The 21,064-nt window shown below is 38.8% G+C and overlaps 1 protein-coding gene across 6 annotated transcripts in view; it reads left to right on the top strand.

The window, feature by feature from the left end:
• Window positions 1–21,064, top strand: part of rptor (regulatory associated protein of MTOR, complex 1) — a 146,646-nt gene that overhangs the window by 115,881 nt on the left and 9,701 nt on the right. For 3 of the 6 annotated variants that reach the window (XR_001425925.1, XM_015040097.1, XM_015040099.1), the window contains 5 exons: window positions 4,493–4,598; window positions 6,809–6,923; window positions 7,008–7,132; window positions 8,816–8,941; window positions 14,812–14,859. Coding sequence is in view for 5 of the 6 variants with exons in the window: in XM_015040097.1 (XP_014895583.1) it covers window positions 4,493–4,598; window positions 6,809–6,923; window positions 7,008–7,132; window positions 8,816–8,941; window positions 14,812–14,859 (520 nt within the window). In the remaining variant the exon portion in view is untranslated. The remainder of the gene's footprint in view (window positions 1–4,492; window positions 4,599–6,808; window positions 6,924–7,007; window positions 7,133–8,815; window positions 8,942–14,811; window positions 14,860–21,064) is intronic. The other 3 variants (XM_015040100.1, XM_015040102.1, XM_015040101.1) reach the window with 2 other exon arrangements.

Raw genomic sequence — 21,064 nt, forward strand, 5'->3', positions numbered from 1 at the left:
TGGTTTAAAGTATTGGTGCCATTAGCTTATTCCCTCCAGATCAGATCCACTTTTAAGACTCTGTAACTCCAGTCCAGTCTCTACACAGACAAAAAGAGCATCAATTCAGTGCTATATTTAGCAGCAGATAATACGGCGTAATGATCTAGGAATTTCATAAATGACTTATCTCTTATTTCACTGCAGCTATTTGCAGTTGCCAATAATTTGTGGTCTAATGGGGAAACGAGCTATAAGCTATAAGTAACATTGTGTTTAAGTTTCCAAAACCTTGCAGACAATTATAGCTCCCCGATTGAAGGCGAGTGCTGAGAACCGGTATTATTTTCAGTAAGGAATAAAAAAAAAAAAACGCAGGTGTTGTTTTTATTTTGTTTGGTTGAACAGAGTTTGTTTGGTGCAGTTGTTCTCGAAGCACAGAGGTAGCTGCTCGGCACGACTCGGTTTGAGCAATAAATACATCTAGATGTTATCAGCACTCTTCCAGGTTTCTGTGGAACGCTGTCCATCATGGATTTTCTAAGATTCACAAATAACCCAAACCAGAAGTAAAAGTTCCACTTTCTCACTAACTCCTTAGAAGTTGTGCACAAATATTTATTTATTTTTTTTTTTTTTTTTAAAGTTTGACCTTTATGAAGGGTTCAAGAGGAGTCTCATCATGTATTGTAATAATAAGAAAAGGCATGGATAAATTGTAGAAATTACTGTGACTTGTTGATTTTGGGTGAACAAAAACATTTATCTGGTACAAAAAAGGACAACTACGTTCCAGTGTAATGGCAGGGATATAAATAAATCACACCTGCTGCCAATGTTGTAAACAAAACTTAACTAACTTAAGTTCTCGTTTAAAACTAGCCCATATTGTCACTTACTTCCATTAGCTTTTTTCCACTTTCTGAACTGACCGTATATGTTTGCTCCCAAGTATTTTTGAGAGGTCAGCAGTGTTCAAGTTATCAAAATGTTGGTCTAAATCCAGGAGTACACAATCATGTGTGATACACTTGATAAATTGTATTCCTGCAAAGTGCTGTTTCAGAATATTTGGAATGTGTCACCTTTCCTTTCAGTAACAAGAGAGAAGCTTTGACATTTAGAAACTAGATAATAAAATCAGTTAAATAAGGTATTTACAGGGCACACAAAAAGGTCACGCATCCTAATATTTCACTGGAAAAATCTTTAGGTTTGATTTGAATATCTTCTGCGATGTCGCATTTATTTCTGTCCAAAGTTGCAGCCATTTTTCTCCAAGCGCTTTAAGCGATACTGGGAGAGTCAGACCTCCTCCCAACTCTTAACCAGAATATCCCAAAGATGATCCTTGGGGTTGAGGCGTAGAGTCTATAGTGGGAAATGATGTGTGAAAATAATATCTCATATTCCTTGACTACTCCCGCACAACTTGAGGCCGATGAATTCTGTCTTTCTTCTGCAAAGGTGATGGCTCCCCACTTAATAATGCGCTGAACATTTCCTAACCCAGTTATAATAGTTCCAACTTTTTTTTTTCTTTTTTTTTTGTTTGCCTATCCTGACCCTTCTTAAACTGATTCATGTCTTTTACACAACTACTCAATGTCTTCTGACATAATTGTTTAATGAATTAGAACATAAACATCTCTGCAGTAATTATCCAGAGGGAAGCTCCTACCTATTTGCTCTGTAATATCTAGGTGGTGACTTTCTTTTGGTAAAGCAGTGTACAATGTTAGATAAAAACAGTTTAGAAAAGTCTGGAAAAACAGAAAAAATATCAAAGCAAAATGTTTGAAAAGGACAAGACATGGAGGGACATAAAGAGATGGGAGCAGAGTGTGGGTGAAGAAGGAGGAACAGGTTGACTGTGAAGTAAAACTTATGATAAAGAGCATTGGGGGTGGATGAACGAGATGAAAGACAGACAGAGCGTGGAGAAGAGGCGATGGAAATCAGAAAGATAACTGGATGGGAAGAGTCGGTACGAGAGCAGGCGGCGGAGACGCCAGAGCGAGGGCTCTGCTGTAGTGTGAATCTAAAACGCTGCGTTTGCAAAAAATAAAAAATAAAAAATGTTGAGTGCTACCATAAAACTCCTCCTCCATTACGAAGCTACTCTGTTGATGTGAGTATGCAAGTTTTTGTATCTCTTTGTCAGCACCACACAAGGGGTGTTTGTGCTTGGATGTTTATGTTAAATGCTGGAAATGACTGAACATCTCTTGATTTGTTCGTAGGTGTTTTAGATGCTCTAGAATATTTAATACAAGAGCATGAGAATAACTTAAATTATCACAATTTCTAATCAAGTCTTGAGAATTTTGAGTCCTGTGGTATGAATGGACTTGCTTTTTTTCACCTCTGGTTCTTTCATTTTAATGACTAAAACATCTTTTGATTCATCTGTTAGAAGTCACATGACCCCCCAGAATCAGTGTCAGTTTAAACTTTTTATGCAATTCAGAATTAGTCATTGCATAATTTTAATCTCTTGCTGTCGCATAACACTGGTTTCTTTCAGTAGAAACTAACCTGTAGCCAAAAATGTAAAATATCAAAAAAAGAAAAAAAGGTATATGCCAAATGTGCCTTAGGGTTTTCAGGTTTGGACCCTCAGGCTGGACTGAAATTTACAGCTATATGTTCGACCTAAATGCCACCTGAAGAAAGGTTTTATGATCTGCCATTGATGTCCAAAATCTTCTATTCACCTCAAACAGAACCAACAACTTTGGTCATTGGAAATCTACAAGGAGTTTGTGATTTCTCTGCTACTCACTAAGGGATAATTATGTAAACATTTTTAAGATTGTATGTATATATTTGAGTGTGTGTGTGTGTGTGTGTGTGTGTGTTGTTTTGATCTTGTGTGAATTAGAGAAACTCCACAGTGATTTCCAACTTCTTCTTTTCAAAATTAAGCCTGAAAAGAGAGCAGTTCAGTTCCATCCTTGGAGGCCTAACATGTGTAAAAATTGTGCTCATGATGAGCGCGTGGCGCCTTTAACCAGAACGACAAATGTTCTCAGAGGTTCTGCTACGTAATACAGTTAATATTTTACTATAGATCTTTCTATGTGGAGAACTAACACTCATCTATCACCCGGGGCTCTCATTACAGAATACGTTAGCTGCTGACACACAGCAGGGCAGCAGCCCTGGAAACAGCAGTGTGAGCAGGCTTTTACCTTGACACGGCCCTCATAGTCACACTCATTTTCCCTCAGCTTGGAAAACACGTCAGAGTCCTCCTGCTGCACCTGCCTCCTCTCTTACTCAGTTAGGAACCAGAGAGTCCCAGAGGAACGGCCAAAGTTATTTAGTCAGGGATCGGACTGCGAGGTGCTTGAACGTGCATTTGTTTCAAAGCCACATTTACACACACGTCAGGGTGTTGATTGCATGCAGTAGTAGTGTAGTCACGTGGTGTCGAAGCTGTTTATTGAAGCTATTTAGCATTCAGCGGGTGTGGGAGGCTTTGCAGCAAAAAGGTGCTTAATAAGCACACATGGCCAGCCATCGTTAAATACCACACACACGTGCATCTTAACCACTGCTGTTTATTTAAAAATCATATATTTGTAATGCATGACTTTAATGCTTTCATCTGGACGCATGCTTTATTTTACACTGCTTTTTTTTTAATGCAGCCCTAATGAAAGACTTATTCTGTTCACTTAAAGCTGGGCACTAATTCTGTGGGGTCTCTTTTGTTATGCAAGACTTAATGAAGTTATTTTTTTAATGCTGGCCCCCTGCTCAGCAGATGTGATTAGATGTAATTACAGGAAGGGATTTTGATACCTTGAGTCTTTTTTTTTTTTTTTTTCATAAGCTCATGAGCGTCCCCAACGTTGGTGCAGCAAAATTAGGTTTAAAACTGGGATGGATTAAATTATGACCTCTTCCAAATGCAGGCAGAGAGGGGAGGCAGGAGAGCAGCATGATCTACGGTGATGTTATGGAAGAATAAAACAATGAGATGTGAAGAAAAACAGAAAATGACCAAAAATACAGAAATTGTATGGAATGTGTAGATGAATCTTTGAACACAGGAAATATGAAATAGTAATATATTTCATCCTCTAGCTATTTATTTTGAAAAATGTTTTTTTCTTTTATTCTAACTTATCATACTTTCACATTATTGTTGCTTGTTTTACATTCACATCACGCATTTGGTTTATATTAATTTCCTTAATGTCTCACGGGGGGAAACGGCAAATTTCAGCGTCACTTTGTCAAAGGTGCCCATTGATAAACCAATTGTTCATGGAAGAGTTGCTGCTTTTCTTGCAAAAGCAACAAACAGAACCATCATTTATTATCATTTGACACTAATTTTGTAGTGTAAAAGAAAAAAATAGCTGAATGTGAAGTCAGTATTGAAATCGAAGTAAAACGATTTACAGAAAGTCACAGGATCGAAGCGCACCAAACATCGTCCAGCTGTTGTTTTGTATTGTGATGGAGGATTTCTAATGTTTCTTTTCTTATATCATCTCAGATCCCAGAGGAGCACGACCTGGAGAGCCAGGTTAGGATGGAGCGGCAGTGGAGGTTCCTGAGAAACGCTCGTGTTAGAAGACAGAGTCGCGTCATCACACAAAGAGGTGAGTGGCACACAAACGACTAATTAAATAACTTATACAATAATCATTTAAATGTGTTATTAAAAAAAAAACTGGAAATAAGTACAGAAAATATTTATTAAATATAGAATTAAGTAATTATTTGTCAACTTAAAAGCGGGATCATATGAACTTCTTCGTGTGGTTTCCATGATGAGGGTGTATGAGTTTGAAGACATTTCTCCATCATACCTGCTGCTGGCATGTGCTTGTTCTAAATGAAAATCAGCACTTTCTTCTTTGATTTCCAATTTTGACTTGCAATGATTCACTTCCTGCTAAAAAGGCCCCTGGTGGTGGAAGAAAAATCCACAGAAAATCCGCTTCGGCTATAAGCCACATGGTTCAAAACGTGGGAAAAAAAATAGCGGCTTATAGTCCGAAAAATACGGTAATTAAATATTAGTAATATTAATTATAACTCACCCATCAAACTCAGTGGGCGGGATTATGGCTGCTTCTGTAGGGATTCTGGCATCCGATTGGCTGCTTCAAACAGGAAGTCGAGAAAGTTTCTTCCAGTTTTGTTGGATGTGTGGTAATAACTGTCCTTTGTCTAAAATTACTTCAGCTTTATATGTGATAATGCTAAAAAAATAATAATTTGAGGTGGACGATTTGAACTACAATTCTAGGATACAGGATTTTGTTTTTTATATATATATATATATATATATATATATATATATATATATATATATATACACTGCTCAAAAAAATAAAGGCAACACTCAAATAACACATCCTAGATCTGAATGAATGAAATATTCTCATTGAATACTTTGTTCTGTACAAAGTTGAATGTGCTGACAACAAAATCACACAAAAATCATCAATGGAAATCAAATGTATTAACCAATGGAGGCCTGTATTTGGAGCCACACACAAAATTAAAGTGAAATGTTCCCTTTATTTTTATGAGCAATAATATATATATATATATATATATATATACTAGCAGTTTCTGCAGCAGGGGCTTATGGTTAGATATGGATCACAGTGAATATCTCCTCACGATCTTCATCACTGATTTACTGAGCTTCATGTCTGACGTCTGGCCAGAAGAAGCCACTGATGCGATAACACAGCAAATTGTGTGCAGATAATTCACAGCAGTGAGCGGATAGATATAAAAACATTTCGCAGCTGGAAACATCCTGCTCCATGAGAGACAGGAGTCTCTTCACACACACACACACACACACACACACACTCAGACAGAGTCTGGAGTGGCAGCATAGTCACAGAATCCTCCTGTGAAGTTAGAGCGCTCTCAAACAGAATAACTAACAAACCCAACGTCACTGGCAGCCCCCCTGCAACACACACACACACACACACACAAACTCAGTCACGAGGCGATTGGCGTCAGAGCTGAGTTTTGCTCACGTACACACGTCTCCCTTACTTTCAACTGCTTGCTCAATCATTGAATTCCCCCCCCCGGTTTTTTTTTTTTTTTTTTGAAAGAAGTGGAAGGGTTGCCCTTATTCAGTCGGCTCCCTCCTGAGAGAGACGAGACTGGAGGAGGAGGAAGAGCGCAGAGATGGAGAGGAGAAAGCTACAAACTGATTCAGTTTTTGTCTAGATCCTCGCCTCTCTATAACAGTGTTTTAGTGATGAAGTTGCCTGCTTTTTAATGCAAGAGTTAAACAGCTTTTGCAGTGGTCACATGAAACTGTGGTGAAAATTTTACTCATTTTCCATAAAATTCTGTAAGACCATCTCAAATTATTTCCTCATTTTCTGGCTTTACAAAACCCTTCCAAGTCTTTGAGATACTGGGATTTACCAGGATTACTCTATTCTACAAAGAATGATCAGAAAAAGAGAAAATATTCAGTTGTGCAGATAAAAATGATTTTCCCATCAGGGGACCAATAAAATGATTGTTCAATTCCACTCTCTGCTGTTTTACTGACTGTGATTGGCTGTTAATTTCTGAATCAACCAATCAGGAAGAAGAGCCCAAAGTACAGCTGCAGCGTCTGGAACATAATTACCAATTAAATGTTTTCTTCATCATGAATGCACATATTTTGAGTAATGCATGGTAGTGATACTTTCCTGGATACTCTGCAGGACTTTCAAACCAAATTCCTCATCTCATATCTGACATTGGAGGCACATGCAACAAAAACTGTGACCATCTGAGTTTTGAGAACTCTTACCATCTTCCTTTCTTGTCACAGGCATTTCCCGTCTAGACGATCAAATATTCATCAACCGTAACCCGGGAGTGCCATCTGTTGTGAAGTTTCACCCCTTCAACACCTGCATCGCTGTGGCCGACAAGGACAGCATCTGGTCAGAATGCCTCACACACTCAGCCTGAATTCCTCCAGGCGTTATTGTTTCTCTTACACCGGAGCCTGAATATGTCTGTGCCAGTTTCTGGGACTGGGAGAAGGGTGAGAGGCTGGACTACTTCTACAACGGGAACCCTCGTTACACCCGGATCACTGCCATGGAGTACCTGAACGGACATGACTGTTCGTTACTGCTCACTGCGACAGGTGGGAGAGCACTAATTCACCTCCAGAAAATATAAATGTCTGATCCGCACCGGAGCATTAGCAGTGCTTACTGTATCCTACGCACACCTCTCTGTATTCATCATCAATATCACTGAGCAATTATCTTTCTTTCTTCGATCTTTTTTCTTTCTTTAGAAAACAACCCCACATTTAAACTCATTTATTCTGTTTGTTCGGCATAGAATACATTTAAACTAAGAATAAACATTGCCTTTAATTGCACACTTCAAAGCGATAAAATGCTCAGGAATTAATGCTTTTAAATTCAGCCTCATCAAAAAGTAATGTGCACTTATTGAGCTTTTCTCCATCAGTCATGCTCTGAAGGATACCATTTCTTATACAGATACCACATTAAAAAAGTAAAGCAATGAGCATAAATCAGGTGGGAACTTTTATGGCCCGTAATAACGTTCTGGAAGGAGCGAGTGGACGGGTTTAATGCTTTGCTCTTAGTGGTGTTTGAACTGCAGAGATCTTCCTAGGGCAAGGCTTCAGTCCTGCTTTTCTTCTCTGTCGAGATGTTTTAGGTGAGCAGACTTTTAAGATGTCACTCTGCATAAGTTCTCTGATGTTTTTACGTTTAAAGAACTTTAGCAAAGTTATAAAAAAAAACTCATGAAGACTTCATCACAGTCAGGACATACAGAGGCATCTTAGTGAATCATTAAAAGTTTATTTCAGTAATTTACTTCGAAAGGTATATCATATAGATTCATTGTAATGGCCTGTGGGTAATGAACACCCTCAATTTCTTATAAAATAACATTTTAAAATGCAAATACAACACTTTTTAAAACTATAAATTTGGTGTTGTGATCTACAAAACTGTGGTGAACTAAGTTTGTCCAGTGGACAGTCATTAACACCCTCTACAAAGAAGATGAGGAGCAGGAGGTCATTGCTGAAGAAGTCGGCTGATAAAGGGCTGCATGTAAACCTATCAATGGGAAATTCAGTAAAAGAAAAAACTGACATAACTTTGACTCTTTGGAAAAAGAGAATAGTCCACACCTAATTATTGGAACAAATAACAGAAATGTGTTGTACTATTTTAATTGGCTGTTTGAGTGGCAGACATTTTAAACTTAATTGTACTTAATTTAAGCTTATTCCTGCTAGCAGAGACTTTTAAGAAAAATGTTTAGTTATTTTAATTTTGGCCTCTTTGCTGGTAATCCAACTACCCAGAACCTCACTGAGACGCACTGAACTCATTGCTGAAATCAAACAAAACAGTAAATTACACATTTTTCTATTTCTACCATACTTTTTTCCTTCCATTCAATTTTCCAACAATTTGCTTGCCTACAGTGTTAGTACTGTAAGCAGCAAACTTCTTGTCGATGTCATTTTGTGGCTTACCCTTATTGTGGAGGGACTCAGTGACTATGATAAAAAAAAAAACATTTTTTAATGATTTTAAGTTGTATGTTAATTCTCCCACAAACTAAATATTTATATTTCATTAGTCATGGTTATCCAAATTAACAGAATTAAACACAATAAATTCCCCTGTGTGTATTTAACCCATGCACTGTAATAGAAAGTTAAGTTTCTGACGTGAATGACTGACATAAATCCGCTTTTTGATTGTATTTTAATTTATTTGTGTGTTTTTTTGTTTTAATTTTCGTCTCGCCACCTCCTTCCTCTGTCCAGATGACGGAGCGCTGCGTGTCTGGAAGAACTTTGCTGACCAGAAGAACCCAGAGATGGTAACGGCGTGGCAGGGCCTCTCCGACATGCTGCCAACCACCAGAGGTCAGCCCTCCTCCAGCACCCACAGTAAAGATCAACACTTTCTATTACTGCGTGTTCTGCTCATGCCCCACAGTCCTCCAGTGTCGGTGGATGCTCACCCCTCCCCACTCCTCCTGTCCAACCCGTCCCAGTCATAAGTTCACACCTCCCCATCCTCAGCAAGTATGACAGGAAGGCTGCTGCATTAATTCAAACAAGCTTAAACATTGAACATATGCAGTTCTTGTTCTCTGCGCACATTTTTTTTTCTTCCATAACTCCCTGTTTGGTTCCTTTAAATGCAACCGAGGAGCTTTTTTTTTAGTTGAAAACTAAAACTGGAAGCAGACTGCAAAAAGCTCCAGAGCAAAGCAGTAAATAAACATCAATTTAATATTATTTCTATTTAGAGCACAACAAATAATAAACATGAAGAGAAAACAATCAAATCCCTGTTGAGCAGAAATTGGTCAAAAAAATATGTATAACCCTACTCAACTTTAGGAAATAATTATAAGTCCCAAAATGACTGACCAGTCCCGATATCATAGATTAAAGTTAACAAGAAAATTAAGTGTTTGAATTTGGTCAACGACACCCACAATGGCTTTATTAATGTGCAGTGGCATAATACCTCAAACAACCAGAAATAAAACATGATACAGACTGTTTTTGAGAAAGTACAGCCACAGTTATGCATCACTTTTTTGCTCCATATATGATGAAAGAGCTCTCAAAAAGCTGCACAAGTTTTAGTTTAAAGAAATGTATGTACAAAAAAATATGACCAGAATTAAGGATTAGTGAGACCATCAGATATAAAAACACGACTCAGCACAGAACCAAAGAAAAACTAATAAGAACCTGAAGTGTTCTTATTGTTTAAATGAATCTAATTTGGTGATTTCTAAACATATGTAACTTAAAATAAGTCATAAGACTGGATTCATCAAATTCAATGTTAATGTCAGATCATATTAAGTTTTACTGTAAAAGTCTAACTTCCAATTCATTAAAGTTGCCATAAAAACTCATTTTTACATGTCTTGAAGTCTTACTGTAGGTTTTTATTCTATAATTGCTAGAAAAGGGGCCTTTATAATGGTTCAAACTATCAAACTGTGTTATAACCCCAGAGGGTTGGAGATTCGGGCCAGAAGCTCTCAGAGACCGGATCTCTAAACTTTTAGTAGAGACACAAGATTGGAGTAGAAATAAAATACAACTTCCTTCCAAACTTTTTCATATTTAGATTGTGCCTGACTTATGATGTAGTGATGTTTTGATTTTTTTAATCAGAAAGCATAAATTTACACTATTATTTGAAACAAATATGATGTGAAATCTGATGCCAGGCACCATCAGAAACTGTCCATCAGGTTTCTGTTATATTTGTGAAAAAGCTGGATTTAACCTGCTGGGCGGCCTACATTCAACTTAATCTGGCTGCAGAATTATGCATTCAGCAGGTAGGTAATTTTCCCTCTTCCCTTGCAGGATTGTTTATCTTCCATCAGTAAAACGGATCACGTAAAACTCAAGTGTTGACAATCTGTGGATGTACTGTCACGTTTAGCCTCTTAGCTGACACACTTCCATAATTCCTGAGGCAGAGTTATTCACAAATATGTGAACCAGGGCAGACAGCAGTGCTACACTCTTGTCAGAAACATCCACCCACTTCACTGTTCTACACCACCACACGCACGCACACACACATACACAGTACACACTGTCATGCCTCAATCCCAGCTGCTCCACATTTTTCTGCCTCAAGCACTTCTACATTTCTGGGTCAGAATTGTTTTTGGGGAAACGCGGGGCTGCAAGAGTGTGCACACTTGTTAAATGTGTCGATAACTGCTGCATTTAGTAACCACACTTTTGTACTTCTCATGAGAAAGAGCCTGTGAATGCTTTATTTCATATTAAATATACAGTTCATTATTTTGACAATATAACAATCAGAGCTAAGACTTTAAACCTGTTAATTTGAACTAATTAATTACAGAAAAAATATCATAAAATAAGAACGTAAAATATGAGACACTTAAATTAGTAAAAATCTGATATCTGGGTGCAAGTGAATGTAGCACAGAATTACCTATTATGTAGAAAGTGCTCCCCGTCTCTTATAGTTAAGCAGGGCTGCGTAAAACAAGTTTATATAAGGTTGAACTGTGTTTTTGAGAATACTCTTTAAAGGTCACTGTTACTATAGAGCCCCAGAAGGTTTTGCTTTTTTTTGCTTATTTTCTTCTTTTTGCTTATTTATGCAGCATTCAGACTGGCCGGTGAGGCATGTTGAGAAAAATGCATTTCATGTAGAGGGTTTAAAGTCACATTTCCTCTGAAATACAGTGACTGTAATGACTCTGCTAAGTTAAATGGGTTTTATGCAAAGCTATGCACAGTTAAATAAAAGATGTATTGTTTTTTCTCTTTGCCAGTCAGAAACTAAAAGGGAAGAAAGAAAATACAAAAATTTAAAAATATTAAAAATATTAAGAATTCCTGCTTTGATGTGAAGGTTAAGACTCAACCAATAGCAAATGTTATCATGTATGATGGGACAAAGTACAGATGTTGAACCACTCTGAAATCCATTTCCAAAACTCTGTAGACTTACATATAAATGTTTATTTTTTTCCAGTTTGCACTGGCAGAAAATCACCAGTCTTGCCCTTATTTACCCTCTAAGAACAGGGTTTCTGTCATTTAGTTGTATATTTTGATGTTCAACGTCTTTTTGTGTATTTAGAGTCGTTGCATTTTAATAGAAATGTGAGTTTTTTTAATCCTTTACAGATGAAGTATTTTTCCTAACACCTCACCCTTCATTCTGAGCCAAAAATGCCAACAAAATAAACTTGGACTGAGTTTAATGGCCACATAAGCTTCATCAATAGCTTTGATCAAAAAAAGTTAGATACGAAAGTATTGGGCCAAGCATGTCTTCCAAGGTGAGGAGAAATAGACAACAGAAAGTTAATGGAATGCATCAGTGGAGAGTAGTAGGAGAAAATAGTAAAGTGAGGAAACACCATAGGCCTAAGGTCCACCAGCAACTCAGGAAAATCTAACCCAACTTTAAATAAAAGGAAAGTTTTAGTCCTCATCTTAAAGGTAGATGGGGTATCAGCTTCCCAGGCGGAGCTAAAGTGTCTTCCAGTAACTTCCACCACCCCCTGGAGAACCATCCTACAGTCTGACACAGCAGAAGGAAATTACATGTGGTTGTGCTGAAATGTCTAATTGGAAAAAGAAAAATTGGCTATAGCTCCCAGGTGCCTTGAAGACGTCATTTCAATCAATCGTCTCCTTTCTAGTCCGCGTAGTTTCTGTCGCATTTAACATCTCTGTGAGAGGCTTTATGTTTAGTACATGCGTGTTTCTGTGAAGTAAAAGTGCAAATACAGTTGTGCAGAGCTGACGAAGAGTACTGTGGAGTTATTTGATACTGGATGATTTCCTGTTAAATTGCCCATTTCGACATTAATAACTAAAAAGATCTTGAAGGATGAACATTTAATGAGACTAAAAAAACATACAGAAATACAAGTCCTCACAAATGAATTTGGTGTCCTTTCTGATATACAATATTAAATTAGTTTTTTTTTTTTGTTTTTTTTTAAATATAATTTTACAGACATCTGTGTTTATTTGAAAGCCATCTTTATTTAGCTTTAATGTTGTACAATGATAGCTCAGTTTGTGGGCAACTTGTGCATCGCTGTGTTTCGTAGCACATCTGACTGAACATTGGATCTGTCAGGATAAGTGACTGGATGACCTAAAGCCTCCACAGAGGCCCCAGCAGAGTCAGCAGAGCTCCAAGGGGACTGTAGGGATTGTGGTGAGGCGACACATTTAACTAACCTCACAGCCTGGATAAGTCCCACACCACAAATTGCCCAGAGAGGCTCTTGCCCCTGCAGAGGGGAACTCTCTGTCTCTTTCCCTCTGTCTTTGTCTCTCTCTGCGAGTGACTTTCACATTTAATGGTGTGCTTGTTATGGTGGATTGACAGTTGCTGCTTGGCTTGGACTCTTGACTACACTGAAGGCATCAGCTGAGATTTCTCCTGAACTTTTAGTTAGGCTTCAGCTCTTGTTTATTTTTATTTTTATTTTATTTTTATTTTTTTGCGGAAATGTAAAAAAAAAAAAAAAAAAAACCTCACATACACACTAGTTTTTTCTCCAGCATATACTTCTAGTATTCTCTTATTAGTTATTACATTTACCTAATAGGTATGTTGATGGTTATAAGCTAGAATTTGTAGGATTAAAAAAAAATACTTTCCTCAGATGCATTAATAATTTAAAGCCCAATGAAATATTATACAACTCTATCTTTGTGCTGCCAAAAAAAATCTGTTCTTGCTCTGAAGGCAGCTGCTAAAAGACTGAACATTTCTCAAGGAGAGGCTGGCAGAGACAAACAGTCTGAGCCTGGTACCTGCTGGACCCGTCCCCGCTCACCCCATCTCCATCAGCCAATGGCAACGCTTCTGTGCTGTTTTCACACCAGTGGAACATCTCTCCAGACTGACTGGCTTGTTACTTTGCTGGGTCTTTGATATTGTTTTGTGTTTTCCCTCGTCTCTGGAGAGAGGCTGAACAAGGCAGCAACAAAACGCCTCCCCATCATGTCAAAAATCCCTTTTGTTTCAATTTAATATCGAATCGGGCGGCTTCGTTATTTCCTACTCAGTCGACCTTTCTCTCACTTTTATTTAGATTTGCAGGCATTTATGTGCAGGCACTTTTAAAAATATTCATCCATTCAACCTTTTTCATCTTTTGTTGCATTACGACCACATACTTCTGTGTATTTTATTCAGCTCATATAGACTAACACCATAAATAAAGGGTGCATTGTTTTCAAAGGTTTTTGCAAACAAAAATCTAAAAAAAATCCCTGAGTCTTTGTTTTCTACCCCTCTGAGTAAATGCTTTGTAGGAACACTTTAAAGGTTTGTTCCTACCAGCTTCACCCAACTACAGACTGCGATCTTTGCCGGATCTGTAAATGTCAAGCCATGTTTGTTTTTCTGAACAGAGCACAATCTACCAGGTGTTTGCTGGTGTCTCCTACATACCTTGTAGGCAAACTCGAAATGGGAGTTCTTATTTCGTTTTCTTTAACAATGGCTTTCTCTGTGCCACTTTGTTGTGTTTTACTCTTTCCATTTTTGGACGATTGATTCAACAATATTCGTTTACCTTTTAAAAGCTTGGAATATGTGGAATATTTTCTAATCTAGCCCTGGTTTAAATATTTCGACAACTTGTTCACTAACCTCAGGTATGTCTAAGCACTTTATGAGGAGTATGCAGGCACAAACAGCCGAGAATTAAATATCCACATCACTCAGTGATGGTTTGTTTTATTTATATCAGAGTAAACGAGGCTTAATACAGATGCACCACATTGTTCAGATTTTTCTTTGTAAAGAATTGAAAACCATTTGTTTTCCTTTTACTTCACAAGACCGGAACATAAATTTCTAATAAAATGCACGGAAGTGTGTGGTTGTATCTGGAGAAAATGCAAAAAAGGTCAAGGGCTATGAAGACGACTGTAGATGTGTTTGGTCCTGCTGCTGTTTTTGCCCCTGCTGCAAAAGGCGAATCCGAACTTTGGACCCTGCAGGTTTGGAGTTTGAGCGACGGTCCCTGTTTGGGACGCAGATCCTCTTGGATCTCAGCTAGTTTTGTTGGAAGCAGCTGCCTTGTTCATTTCTCTGCTGAATGCATGTGAACTGCAAAACTGGAGAGGTGATGAATCTTTTTCAGTTTTACAGTTCTTTTAGATGTGTGTGGGACTCCTTGGGTTAGCATGCACAGGGTTTCTTTCTAATTTGTCGCTGGCTTTGTTGCATTCCCCCATCCCCCTTCTCCCGCTCGCAGGTCTCGCCAGAAGGGTTTCCATCTATCTTGACAGAAGCAAACAAGGAGGTGAGTCTTTACCTTCCTGTTCTTTTCTTCCTTATTCGGAGAGCAACGGTGCTGCAGTATACAGCTGGGAACGTGCCTCTTCTGTTTGTACTCCTTTTATTTCCTTTAACATCGCACCTTTCCCATTGCCCGTTCATCATCTGTCTGGTGTGTTAACGTCCAACCACTCCATCTCTGACAGTCACTCTGAAGTTCACAAGAATTTAATTTTGTTTATGACAGCAAGAACCTCTCAAACAGTTAAACCACACTTCTTAACAGGGATAGAAATTAAGTTTAAATTTTCAAAATTAAGTTCCAGCGAAACAACCACGTCATACTAACAGAGTTGCATGTTTTATCTGAAATTAATAAGATTAGAAATGGAAGTAAAAACCCTGCAGAATGCTGCTGCTGATACGTTTTTTGTTGTTGTTTTTCCTCCCACCCAACTTGTAAACTTTTGCCAAAAATTTATCATCAGTTTGATAAAGATCCAGGGCTTTACAGTCTGCTCACAACAACCAATAGGAAATGTTTGGGTTTCTTAATCCCAGCATAGAAAGCCGGGTTAACTCCCTCCAGGCTGCAGGGCACCAATGCTCAAAACGGGACCCAATTGTGAAAGCACACATCACAGCAATTCACTGAATCTGAAACCTTTCAGCTCATGATCCCAGTGTTGTTAATTCATAATTAAAATATATATTTTTTTGTTTTTACTAACATTTTCTTTTGACTTGAAGTAATGCTAACCTTTTAGGAGTGACCCAGCTAGAATGCCAACTTGAAAGAAAGTCTGCTAGGGGAGCTAAAGATTAGGGTGATGGCAGGGAGGCCTTCCAACCTCAAACACTTGGAGCTCATTACCCCAAATAAATCCTGAAAATACCTACGGAAACCCCTGACCTTTACTTTATACTTAGCAAGATCTTTAGTGACAATACTGTTAAACTTAGCCTTCTATTAGACAGCTACCATCAGTTCTAGTTTGTTAGCATTAGCCTAAAGCAATAAGACAAAACATCTGTTCTTCATTGCTTTTCAGGCAACTGTTATTGATTTAGCATGAAGGCATGAGATTCAATGGCATCTCACAGTCATATAGCTGGTGATTTACAGCGTTTGCAGCGGTGAGGCCTTGCTCTTTTGTCTACCTGCTGCATTCGTATTCACCTCGTGTCGCCGCTTCCTTGTATAAAAGCGACTCATTTATGTTTGTCCCTGGGGTTCCGCTGTTTAATTGGAGTGTGTGGGTGCTGTGATATTTTTAATAACGTTGAGCTCCCCAGTCTGTGACACTGCAGGGGCCAGCCTGTTAAACTCCAGAGGAAGGAAGCAGTGAGAATACAGGAGGGTCTTTGGCTTGGGGAATTTATTTCTGGCGCTGCGGTTGGAAGCAAAAGGCTGTCACCAGAGGTGTAGAGTCAAAAGAATAAGAATAACAAGAGGAAGATGAGTTTCTAGGGAAGAACGGGTGAAGTCACAGGGATTGTGGAAGGAGCTGGGTGAATACTTGGACAGCATGAAGATGAAATAGTGGAGCTGGGGAGAGAAACTAAGGATTTAACTGTGAAAAGGTTGCTAAATTTGGTGACTTGGAGTACTTTCTGATTAGGAAAAGGCGACAAGCTTTCCTTAAGATCTGAGAAGGATGGAGCGAACCACAAAGACTTGTCACCCCTGCACTGACATGTCGGCCTAATTAAAGTCTGTGCTGAAAAAAAGGGATGTGACAGAAGAAAATAAGATAATGACAAAAACAAAAAACTGGTGCAAACTTAATCCCGGATGGACTAAGACTGTACTGTCCTGGTTCTTAATGTAACCCTTTCCTCTTGGCTACATTAAATAAAAATAGGACGGTCCGCTCCCGTTAGCAGCATGGAGGCGCACGCTGTGTCCTGCTCCACATTCAGCCGAGTTGCTCGCTGCCTTGTTAACACCAGGGCTCTGGGAACCCTAATAAATCGACATCCTGTGAGTTTTGTGAGGAGTTTAAGAGAACAGGACTTGATAGTTTGGGTAAATCTAGAAAAGCCCTGAAAACATGCGTCCCCCAGCCTCATTTTATTTTGCTTTTTATGACTGGATGATTAAGTATATGCTAATGTAAAACTGCACATGCTGTCTAGGATGCAATTTTGGCAGAGTGAGTTGAAAATCTAATATCAAGAATTGATGATTAACGTGGATTAAAACATTTTCTGAGCCATTTGCGATTGTATGTATATTAAATCTGAAATCTGAAGGTGTGTTCCTCAGCAGTAGCCTGACAAACTAGGGCTACTGCTTATATTAAGCTATATAAAATTAAGCGAAACTCAAAGGTCTCTGTATCACAACATCATCACATTCTTGTCAAAAAGATCGAATCTTTCTCTTCATTTAACTGACACAACAGTTAATACAATAACATGATTGACAGTTATTACTATTGATTTTCCAACATAACACCTTTTTCCTGTTTTTGCAGCTCCAAAATTACCTTTGGTTGAGTGAGATAAAAATGATGTATTTTATATGATCATATGCAAAACCAGAGGGATGTTTCAAATTTACCCCAAGATTGAAAATTCATGACGATGTTATTGCTGACGTCTGAGGGTTTTTAAGCGATCATAAGCCTCCGACTGACCCGTTTTGGTCTTGATTGTCAGTTCAGTTGAATCTGAAATTATCATTCTGTGTCTCAGATTTCACTGATGCTGCTTCCACTAAATTTTTAGATCAAGGAAAATATTTTGTTCATGCTAATTTACTGAATGCATTAGAATTTTTAGCTCTTCATTCCAAAGATTTTAATATTGTTGCTTATTTCTCAAATTCTGGTTCTCCGGAGATTTTTCTGGTGTTGTAAGGTTAATGTAAGGCGCTCTGGGACTTGGTCCGTTCTGCATCATTTAAAAGGATGTGAGAAACCTTCTCCCCATGATAATTAGGTCAACAATTGTTAACACTGTCCTCATTTACAGGGTGTCGTTTCAAAGGTCTTTTGTCAATCAACCAGGACAATGCTGTTTGCCTCCCCCGTGTGGCAGGACCGAGGTCCTAAAGGAAAACTAATGTCAGAGCGAGGAAGACTCCCTGGAGATCAAAAACTCCCACGGAGTGATGTCATCGTGTGTTACAAGGGACAAAGAAGCTCCTAATAATACAAGGGAGAGCGTATTACCATTCAAAGCTGGATGGAAGGGAGATAAAAGAGAAAAAAACTGGTTTAATGAGCTGCAGGGATAGTAAGGCTTAGAAGAGAAAATTGAATAAAAGTGATATTTCTGCAAAAGAAAAGATAATGTAACACATAATATTCTTCTTTATCTCTGCGACGCTGGTGATAATATTTTTCATCACAACTCAGCCAGCTCTTAATAATGGAAACTTTCCCCTGCCTGGTTTAAAGCTGCGTAAGAAGAGGTGATCTCCGCATGGTTAAAGATGCAGTCTTCACCTCCATCTCCTGACTCCTTTGGCTCCAGCTTCTCTACGTCCATATTGATTTGTGTGTGGATAACTAGGGCCTGTTGTGGCTCTCAAAGGGGGCTCCTCTAAGGCAGAGTTTTCCTCTGGTTTGAGCTGCTGACAGGAAGCGGGAGCTAAGAGCATCTGGCGTAAACTTGTGGATCTTCTGGTTTTAACCTCTGAATCTAAAACTAAATGTTTTCTGCTGGAGTCAACAAGGACTTGGCTTCCTAAAGTGGGGATTGACACGGGATAGTTTTTGGAGAAGAAAGAAACAGTCTGAGGGGAAGTAGTAGCTCAGACAGAGGAAGAGGGAGTTGACTGGATTTATCCCCAAAGCAAAGCTGATATTCAGAATACTTTACCTTCGACTGATGTATCGATTTTAGGCTCTTTAACTTGCGGGAAAAAAAAGTAGTTAAAGATGAATAAATGATGAGAGGTCAAATGTTTTCATCTTAACATCTTCATGTGACATTCATCACAGTTTTACATTTTGATGCATTTAAGTATACTTGGTGTCAAAAAGGTTTTTGTAGACCTCTGTGTAAACACATTAGATCTCTGCAAAATCAGGATAACATGAAATTGTGAGGTTTTGATTGAATTTTGCGATGTTGGTTTATTCACAACGATCAACACCACTCTTATTGAATTCAGTCACCTTGATCACAACAATCTATAACAGCTGTGGGCATAAAACATCCACCCAGCTGCCCAAACATATTTTCAACCTTACACATGAAATTGTTGATTTTCTAAAACTATATCTATGAAAAGAAGTGTCAACGTTATTATTCCCACAGTTCTTTCGCAATATAAACTGTGAGCATAGAATTTGCAGTTTAAGTTCAAATCACCAGTTCTTATTGAATTTCCATCATCCTGCAGCTGAGAGCATTTCTTAGAAATACCTCAAACGTGTGTTTGCCTTGCGATGCATACTTGGTTTTGAAGGTTTTCTCTCGGTAAACCCCAAGAGGATTTCTCCACACGGGAGAAGATAATGAGATTAGAGAGATGAGATACAACCGTCTAAATCACAGTTCGGTGATGGTGCACACGGTTCGTTCTGTGTGCAGGAGAGCCTTTTCTCTCTCCTCCCCATCTCGGCTCCGCTCACATCCAAGCTGTCGGCTTCAAAGGGAATGCCTCGTCTCTTCTCCCGGCCTCAGTCTTGTGAAGTGTTTTTCCCCTGCATGCCATTGGCTCCGCGTGAGCCCACGCATCAGGCGGCGTGATGCCCGAGCCGGCTGGGTTGCGTCACAGTCGGAGCGTCGAAGCTGCCGCCACCGCATGGGGGCTCGGGTGTTTCCTGACAATCCATCGCCAGCAGAACAATATAGGGCCATGATATATTTAGTTCAGCAGTCAAGCCACCGGTCCTAGCGGAAGCATGTGGAGCAAGTAAGGCAAAGAATAAAAGTTTAATAAAAGTAAAACCGTGCTTTAAGCTTCATGCAAATGAAGAACTGCATTTAGCAACAAAGATAACCCTCTGTGACTGAAAACAGATGATTTAATGTAGCTGCGTGGCAACGTTTTGTTTTTAAGGAATCACTCATTTTTATGAGAATTATTAACCACCATGTATGAATATTTCACTTTAGTTTTTATTCTCTAAAATCTTATCAGACCCAGAACAATGGAGCACTAAAACCTAACGCTTTGTAGAAGAGTATTGCAGGCAAACTCTTCTGTTAATTGCCACCTAAATGTTATTTTTCTGAAGTGTTTCATTTGCAGTGAGCAGTAGTTCTCGTGATACTTTGCCAAAAATGAATAATTGGCATAAACAGGAACAGCAAGAATTTAAGAGTAAAACATTTAATGAGATATTTGTTCTATTTCTGGTCTCTGCTGGTGATAAAATATAAGTTTATGGCTCGTTTCAGGTTACTTTTTTTTTTTTTTAAATCTGTTCGTTACTTCCTCATATGTTGTTGTTTAGATTCTGTTCATCAGTGATCTTTACACTTTCTTGTGAACACTACTTTAAATTTTGTGGGTGGGTTTCTCCTTGACAATACAATTCATGTTGAAAGACCTGAACCAGTTTGAAAAAGAAATTAGCCCCTGAAAAATACCCCGGTCTCCGGAAAACGTTCCAGTAAAGAAACACCAGCTACGAATACGAGTTGGAGCATCGCCACATCATTTTACTAGAGGAGTTCTTAATAAGCGCCACCATTCTTTTAGAGTTGTGTGAAGGCATCTGATCGTTTTTAGCTGAACATTTACTCTTAAGTAAATCAGAAGCCTCCCTGAATGCTGCAGCAGAAACCGTTCTGCTTACGGCTGAACGGCTGCAGCGTGGAGCGACTACGGTGTCGCCGCCCGCCGCCTCTCGTGCTGCGAGCTGCAGTTGGAGGCCTGTGGTCTGTGTCGGTGAGCCAGCAGAGCTCGTTTCAGGCTGTCCTCTCCAGCATTTGAAGAGCCTGGCTGTCTTCTGCTTCTTCCTGCCTCGCTCTCTCACTCGATTGCTATGTGAGTTGCCAACGCCAGAATGTGCTGACGGGTTCAGATTAGCGGTCATCTCGACGTGGCAGATACAAACGCTGCATCATTCTTCCATCTGCGTGAAGTTTGCACTCAGAGGTTTATTTTTAAAAACAGTTTTCTTGTAAAAACAACGCAAATTATTTCTTATGTTCAAACTTGCCATTACAGGGTCTTTTTTTTTTTTTTTTTTTTTTTTTTTTTAAGCTGCTTTGTCAGGGTTTGGGGGGGTTTTTTTTTTTTTTCTTTTTTTTTTATTTTTGGG

This window comes from Poecilia latipinna, unplaced genomic scaffold (genome assembly GCF_001443285.1).
Source record: "Poecilia latipinna isolate Pla-1442-1.1 unplaced genomic scaffold, P_latipinna-1.0 Scaffold496, whole genome shotgun sequence".
Lineage (NCBI taxonomy): Eukaryota > Metazoa > Chordata > Actinopteri > Cyprinodontiformes > Poeciliidae > Poecilia > Poecilia latipinna.